This window comes from Austrofundulus limnaeus, unplaced genomic scaffold (genome assembly GCF_001266775.1).
Source record: "Austrofundulus limnaeus strain Quisiro unplaced genomic scaffold, Austrofundulus_limnaeus-1.0 Scaffold435, whole genome shotgun sequence".
Taxonomy (NCBI): domain Eukaryota; kingdom Metazoa; phylum Chordata; class Actinopteri; order Cyprinodontiformes; family Rivulidae; genus Austrofundulus; species Austrofundulus limnaeus.
The window spans coordinates 342,731-351,049 of NW_013952837.1; the positions used below are offsets into that span (position 1 = coordinate 342,731).

The 8,319-nt window shown below is 39.9% G+C and overlaps 1 protein-coding gene across 1 annotated transcript in view; it reads right to left on the reverse strand.

Moving 5' to 3' along the window:
- The window catches only part of LOC106529305 (pre-B-cell leukemia transcription factor 1), a 94,258-nt gene extending 87,588 nt beyond the window's left edge, over window positions 1-6,670 (reverse strand). Inside the window, exons 1-2 of the mRNA XM_014024682.1 lie at window positions 5,954-6,670; window positions 2,987-3,060 (exon numbers count right to left, since the gene is read on the reverse strand). Of these exons, the coding sequence (XP_013880136.1) occupies window positions 2,987-3,060; window positions 5,954-6,141 (262 nt within the window). The 5' untranslated portion in view covers window positions 6,142-6,670. The remainder of the gene's footprint in view (window positions 1-2,986; window positions 3,061-5,953) is intronic.
- Between the last annotated feature and the right edge of the window lie 1,649 nt (window positions 6,671-8,319).

Consider the following 8,319-nt stretch of genomic DNA (forward strand, 5'->3'; position numbering starts at 1 on the left):
GTCGGTACACCCCAAAACACTCGGCTGTTTCACCCCAACACTCGGTCGGTACACCCCAAAATACTCTCGGCTGTTTCAGCTCAACACTCAGTCAAAAAAATAATTTATTACACAAAAACGGATTGAACAAACATGCTTTTTTATTAAAACGATTTTACCTTCTTAATTATTGTTTTTTTATAATGAAATAAACTGAACTTGACAAAGAAATAAGCCTTTTTTTATTTACTTATTTTGTTTTGTTTCCCCAGAGGCTTTTGAACTTGAAGATGTCAAAAAAAAAACTACAATTTCAGCTGAAAATATATTGCAAACTATTTAATGTCTGCTTTAGTAAAGCAAATTAATGTTTGATCACATGATCTTTGACAATCTGAACAGACAAGACACATTTTATGATCTGTTTTCTAAAGGCGAGGACAAACTTTAAAGCATATTTGTTGCATTCCAAAAGAATAATTTCTTTCTTTCTCTTCTTTTAAACAGCATATTTTATTTTTATAAGCCTGGCCAACGCTGACAGGTTTTTAACAATTCTCAGTTGTCATAATGATTTAGATTATTTTCATACTGGAGCAGGATTTTAAGAGAAGTCGTCATTCCCACTGTAAACATGACAGCAGACTCTGACGACGAACCTAAAATCTCCGACGTGGAGCTCCATTGGCCGCAGCTCGTTTTAACAGGTCAGCCGCTGAAGAGGAGGAAGAGGCAGTGCGCAGGCAGGAAGCGCTCCACGTTACTCTGTGCTCTCCGTACAGCCGAACTTTGGATGAACTCTGCAAAGCTGCAGGGAGTGAAACACGGTGCATATCTGTGTCACTCCCCCCTAGGGAAAACATACCAAGACAACAGAAAGAGGAGCAAGCCTTCAAAAAGCCCCGCAGTCCTCCCTTTTACTCACTCCTGGGGCTGCGAACAACTCAAGATAAACTGTAGGGCTTTTTTGTTTTGTTTTTTTCCAAGTGGGGTTATTTAAGGTGTGTCACCATGTCACCGGGCTCAGACTAGTTGATGAAAGGCATTCCAGAAGGAATTTTCCAAAATAACGCTCAATTTCCTTGCATGAGTCGTAGAGGCAGTTCAGTTGATTGAGTTTTGAACATGTTTGTAACGTGACAAGTTTTCACTCTGAACAGTTACACAGTTGTCATGAGTGTCTTGATCTCATCTCAAGTGTGTTAGAGCACATGTACAGGGTTAGGGTTAGCATTTATCCAGGTCTAAAAGCCACACTAATGATAAATAACACAAAAAAAACAATCCAGATCTGCCTGCTTCATTTTTGAAGTGGACTCTAGTAGACTAAGGTCCTCTGTATGCTTCACCTGAACTGCATCTCTCATTGTCACAGCTGCATGATGTAAATTGTGTCATTTTGTGTGCAGATGTGAGTCCTCCACTCCTTCTTGTCACAACCTGCCGGAAGGACTTTTCACCCCTCCACTTAAACAATTGTTGTGTGATTGGTCATAAGTTTGTGGGCGTGTTTGTTTACACTGAAAGCGTCGGACCCTGCGCTTTCTTTTGACCACTGGCTTGCAGAATCCAACTGTTGTACCCAGAAGCAGACATTTATAAAGTCCGACGACTAATGGATGGAGATAAAAGAAACACTGTTTCATGGAGGAATCCGTCTGCAGAAACTGTGAAGCTTTAACCGTGACAGACTTGTGGCCAGAATAACAGCAGATATTGGAGTTTGTTTTTTCGGACTCTAGACTCTAGAAAACTCGTGCAGCGATGTATACGGCAGCCCAAGGGGTTTCCTAAGAGCTCATGTGTCTCAGGGGCTATGAAAATGAACGTCGAACAACTACATAATCGCACGTCGACTGTTCAACTTTGGATGGAGTATGCTGTTTCCGAAACACAGGGGCAACTATGGATGTAACGTGGGCAACCAGGGTTTTAGGCAGGATTTAAGCTCCCCTACTCCACTTACGATGTTTCCAAAACTTACTAAGGGGGAGGACAGATGGGAGTGAAGATTGTGGCAACATCAACTACTGAAGCTGTAGCTCCACCTCTATCCAAGCAATTTATTCTTTATATGTTTTTAAGACCCAAGGCCCCCCATCCTAATTATTCTAATTAGCAATAGGCCTTGCCGAGTGAAAGCTGCATCCCATCCAGAGAAATGTCTGCAAACCCAGAAGATCGTCACGGTGTCCTGAGGGAGAAACTAGGGCGTCCTGAGGCTTCGACTAAATAATGTGCACGGCCTACAAATACAAAACCGGCTGCTCAAACATGTCTCCATGGCTCACTTGGTGCCAAACACCCAGAATACAGTCAACAGAGAGTTCCAGTCAGATTATACTTTTAGTCAGCGACGTGAGAACCAATAAAAACATCCAGGAAGCATCAGGCTCGTCTTAAAAACCAACAAAAACAGCGGCCACCACAAATGGTCAAGTATGAACAAGTGCAACTCAACAGACAACAGGAGCCTCTACCCTTCCTGTTTGATTTCATGCACTGATGAGTGTGAAACACCGAGAGAGAAACCGGCAACTCAATATCTCATCAGTGGACGTTTCTGAGTGGAAAACAAGGACAAGATGCTTGAAGTGCGATTTATTCCGTCTGTGCCAGGTTGAAAACAAAATGTCACAAAGGGTGGGAAAGGATGTGGAAACGAGACTTAAGCCTCCTGCGTTACTTTATTTCATTTTTTCCTTTTCTCCAAGCAATTATTTAGCTGGCATGCGCTGCTTTAATAGAGAGAGGCGAAACATAATAGAGACAGATGTTCTCACCAGACCTGACAGTTAGCTCGCAAAGGGGGAGACATCACTAGATTTGTGACAATTTTACTTCTATAATTCAGTGAGAATAAACTTCATCCATGTTGTGACAGGAAACAATGAGGAATGGTTGGAAGTTGTGACTGTGAGACATTAAAAAAAAACAGGAGGGAAGAAGCGAACGCAGGCAGACCGAGCAGGAAACATGGAGGACGCAGAAGGAAGAGCGGACCTACCTGTTTTTTCTTTGATTTCACACAGGACGTTGAAAAGAGCCGGCTTCATTCGGTGACAGTTCAGAGCGTGTTTCCTGAAAAAGACAAGCGGCCCCGTGAACCCAGCAGAGCAGGGAAAAGGAGACGCAGACATCAGCTTAAATTACTCGACAAAGACGTCGCTCGTTGCACGGCTCTTACACGCGGTCCCAGGCTTTGAAATTCCAGACTTTTCCAGGCTCAAATATCCAGAGTTCTGAATTGATTTAGTCATTTTTAACATCTAAGCACAAACAGTTTACTGTATCTGTACGGCAGCCATGAGATGAATTACAGGAAATGACACAGCAGAGGTTTGTTTTTGTGAAACTCTGTTTTGATTTGGAGTCAAGTATAAAAGCAGCTTTGGCTTTAGGGCCAGAGACACTTCTAGCTCACCGGTTGCATGGAGAACGCAACATCTTGACGAAAAGGTTTGTGTTTATACGGCTCTTATTTAGGGTTTGTCAGGTCCACGAGGTGTCTTACAGTGTATACAAAAACTACAACCATAGTACTGAGTGAATACTTTGAGTTATAACTCATATCTTACTCCCTTCTGATTTTGGCACCAAAGTGTAACAAAACTAGAACTGGTTTAAATGTTTGTGCAGTACTTATGTCTATATTTTATATAAAGAATGATTTAGAAATCACTTTATTATATAAGGGAACTATTTATACCTATTTTTTATATCTAAAAATACTAGGAGAAAAATTCCATACTTTTATTAGACAGAGCACAAGTCCCTATTATTTCTGATTTATAAAATGTTGTGATTATTATTTTAAAAATGCAAATACCACCAGTACAAACATCGTTCAGCTTTTATTGGGTTATAAAAATGATACGTTTGTAACGTTTTATTTCAAATGTGTTATTACACTTTTATTATTTGTATGCAGCTATGAAGGAAGAATTTTGTCATTATGTAATTAAATCACAAGTTAAAAAGTTTATAAAGAACACCATTTGTTGTGTTGGGTTTCTTTTTTTTTACAAATACTTTTTCATCTGTAAACTGATATTTGTTAAACTGGTGTTTTTATTGTGTTTGTTTATATGAAATCGTTGGCTGTAAGAAGGAAATTTTCCTCACTGAACTGGATCATTTATTTCTTTTTTTTTTAATTAACGCTGCAGTTTTAAGGGTTTTTTGTAAAAAAAAAGAACAAAACAACCGGACATGTTTCTGTATCTCATCTGAGATTTCTTGACTTAAACCCAGAGGTTGTGAGTTTTTTAAGCTCTAAAACTGAAATGAGTTTCTTTGTTTGTGTAAGCTCACCTCACATGCAGATCAGTCTCCCTTCCCTCCCTCCTGAGGGTCTTCAAGGTCTTTGTTGCAGTTTTAAGGCTTTGATTTAAAACTCTATTTTTGGGTGGGGTTAAATTGAAGATGAAATTCAAATAATAAAATAATAAATAAATAAAATTCAGTCTATTATTATTACTTTTTTCTCTTTTTTTCTTGTTCTGGATGACTTTGAATCGACACAAACTCTGCTGTTGTTTCTGTTCTGCTTTAATTTTCTGCTAGTTTAATAACTCCTATCATTCAAATAAGCAAATCAGATTTTTATTTATTTTTTTTTTATTTAGGAGTCAAATCATGAGCCTGAACGTTTATTTGCCAAAAGCTTAGAGTTGACTGGATCAGGATCCAAATGAAGTCTTTCCTGGATTCACTTTAGTAAAATGAATAATAACTTGTGCAGCTTTTTTTAGCCTTTACATCATGGCTGTCACTAACAGAGACGAGCTGGACCTGATGGACTGCTGTGGAGTTTAAAACCCATTTGTCTTGTTCATATAATCAATAACCTGTAAGGTTTTTTAAATTATTTTTGTTTCAATGATTAGTCAGATGAACAGTTAACATAAAAAGCTGAACAAAGGGGCTCGACTAAAGAAGATAGATGGTTATTAACTAGAACATGAGGAAAAAAGGAGAAACAAAACGTGTTTTTCTTCAAAAGCTAACACTGTAATTGGACACATTTTATTAAAAAGATCTTTATTTGACTTTTTATTAGCCACTTTTATATTACTAAGATAGTAAACAAGAATCGATTTGTACAAATTATAATAAAATTTGTTTCTCATTCAACAGTATTTTTCTTTTCCCTATTTTCTGTAGGCAATTGTTGATTGCGTATAGTACATATATTTAAAAAGTAACATATTTAATTTTCAACAAGTTTATAAAATTGGCTGGGTAGTTTTCATACAGGCACTGAGAGACGAACTAATAGCAATTTTAATATTTCTAAAAGTAACTCTATAAATATAATGTACACTTTCTGTATTCCTGACATACAAACACCTGTTATATATAGACATTATATATAAATAGGACCTTTGCTGGACAAAAAAAAAACTGTTGAACTTTAAATAAAGACACTGATATAAGTTATCTTTGTGTGCAGTTTTTCTTTTTGTTTTTTCCCCAAATCATCAATTGAAAAAATATTATGATATATATGTTAATCTTTCACTATAATTAGTATTAGTTCATTTTATATTATAAAATATAAAGTCTGTGTGGAAAAACACTAATTCTGCGAGTTTTTTTTTTTTTGTCATCAATTGTTTTTGTTTTTATTTTTGTTAAATATTCAGCTAGGCTTGATTCACATAAATATCACTTTTCAGTGTTTTTCAGACTTTTAAAGACTCACTTTAAGGACTGAAAGTCTAAATAAAAGTGCATTTTTATTATTATTATAATTATTAATTTTATACATTCGGTTTGCGGCAATAAAATAAACGCCATATTTATTTCTGTTGAAGCGCAAGTAAAAGTATATATTTATAAAACTAAAGGCTTTAAGTTAGTAAGTGTTATAGTTTCAGAGTTATTAAAATGTTAAGAGTCCTCCGCCCTTTGAAGCCCCTTTGATGTGCCGCCGCCTCGCGCGGGCGCGTGAAGCCGCCTGAGGAGTTACCTGGCCTGGGCTTCGTCCAGACTCTGGTCCGTGATGGTCATGATCTGCTGTAAAATGTCTCCGATGTCCTGCTTCCTGCCGTCACCGTCCGCTCCTCCGCCGCCGTCCTGCATGTGCGGCGGCAGGCCGGGGTGCCCCGCCATGCCCACCCCCGTGTGAGAGTGCATCAACCTCGGCTGCTCGTCCATGTCTTCTGCCGCCCTTCTTATCTAATTCTCTGCGCCTCGAAAATCCTGCAAAAATGCATAAAAATAAAAAGAAGAGGAAAGGAGGAAGATGGGGAGAAAATCCCAATATTTGCGCTTTTTTTTTTCCTCCGCCGGAGTGTTCGGGAGCTTTTCGCCGAACAGAAAAAATAAAAAAATAAAAAGCTGGGTTCGGAGAGGAGGAAAGCGGAGAAGCGAGCCCCCCTCTGTGGGGCTCTCAGCTCAGCTGGTCCGGGCTGAATGTGAAACCGGATCCGGTCCAAAACCCAGACAGACAGCTGCTCTCAACCACACTGACAGGCAGCTTTCTGGTGGGCGCGCTCATCCAAACCCCCCCTGCTCCCTTTCAGAATCTGAGGGAGGAAAAAAAGTATCTGTAAGAAATAAAACGTCAGGGATTCACTCCGCTCGCTCCATCCTCCTGGTGTTTGTCGGGTCCAGAGCCGAGCTGCCCGGGAAGGCGGCGTTAAAGAGACGCACACAGAGAGCACGACAGTCAGACTCCGCCCACGCGACATGAGCGGGGTTTAGCCCCACCTTGAGGTGCATCTCGTGAAGGGAAGAAGAAGAAGCTGTGGTGGTCTCCTCCTGACCTCAGAGACCCCCACTGTCTTCACAAAACACCAAAACATTTCTGTGAGCCTGAACTACAGCCCGCTCCTCCCATCTGTCAGAACCACACACCATCACTGCCTCAAGGCTTATGTCTCAGAAAATTCATCCTCTCACTAAACAAAAACTTGTTTTTGTGAATTTACAGTCTGAGAGCTGAATGATGTTTCTGAAGTTTGCTGAAGAAGCTGAAAACTTGTGTCTAAAACAAGCAAAACACGAGCTAAACGCTACAGAAAGCAAAATGCTATCCAAAATTCAAAAGCAGCAAAAGGCTAACTAACAGCACCAAACACAACAAACAAAGCTAAAATGCTAGATAGAAATGGAAAGAAGCTAAAGACTAGGCTATAAGCTAACACTAAAGCTTCACAATTTGAGCGTCATCATCACAAAGTACACGTGCTGGTCCTGATGTAAACAAATTAAATCAAATTTTAAAGGGGCAAGATCGTGTGTTTCTCAGGCATATATTTAAATTCTGTACCATAATAAAGTGTCCATGGCTGTGTCCAAAACAGCAGGACGGGTCCTCCGAAGGCCGAATTTGTCGGCCGCATACGTCACAGCGCTGCGACGAAGGACGTCCAAAACGGAAGACTCCTCCGATGCGGCCGACAAATACGTCCTTCTTTTTCCCCGAATCGAAGGACAGGTCTGATGGATCCTTCCCGGCCCAGCATATCCCATAATGCATTGCGGCCCGACCGGAGATTTTTTTATGCTAGTAATGGCGGATGAAGCGGGAGAAAAGAATACGTTTTAAATAAAAATATGGTGATATAAAAAATTTTTAAAAATTAGCAGTTGTAATTCTAATACTTTTATCATTTGTATGGACATGTTTTTAAATATTATTTTTATCATAAAAAACGCGAAATAAACATGAACCTACAGCGGGTCAATTAGTTCTTCAAATGATACCTTTAAGTTAATTTTATAGTTTTGTGATATTAATAATGCTAATGTGTTGATATTTTTCTAGTTTTGATTTAAGTTTGCTTGTTTAGCGTCGTCACAGTTGCTAGGTGACATGACGTACGCCGGGGTAACGAGGGGAGGCTAGACCGTCCAAATCCACAGCCTCTTTTTTCCGGTCTTCCCGGTCTACCAAGGACCCGGCCCGCCTCGACCGGGGAGTCTGGGTCCTCCGGAGGACCCGGCCCATCGTTTTGGACACAGCCTATGTCACCTTCAGTTGTGACTAAAATCTTGTTTATATGTTTAAATAGAAAATAAACTTGACTTCTCGTCATATCTGTTTCTAAACGCCTTGAAATTGGCCTCTGTCTCTTTAAGAACCTCCTTCTGCTTCTGTCCCGCCCATTTCAGCACGGGGCCAGGTGTGTGTGTGTGTGCTCTGTGATGAGAAAGCTCGGTTCGGAGACACAGAGGAGGAGCTGGTCCCAAAAGGCGGTTCTAGTCCCAACCTGTGGTTTTTGCTCCCCTGCCTGCTGCCTCAGGACACCACAGGATTTCTCAAACATGCATGAATGAGTCAAAGCAAGACTGCAAAAACTGTCCATCTTACCAAGTTTTAAAATCTTA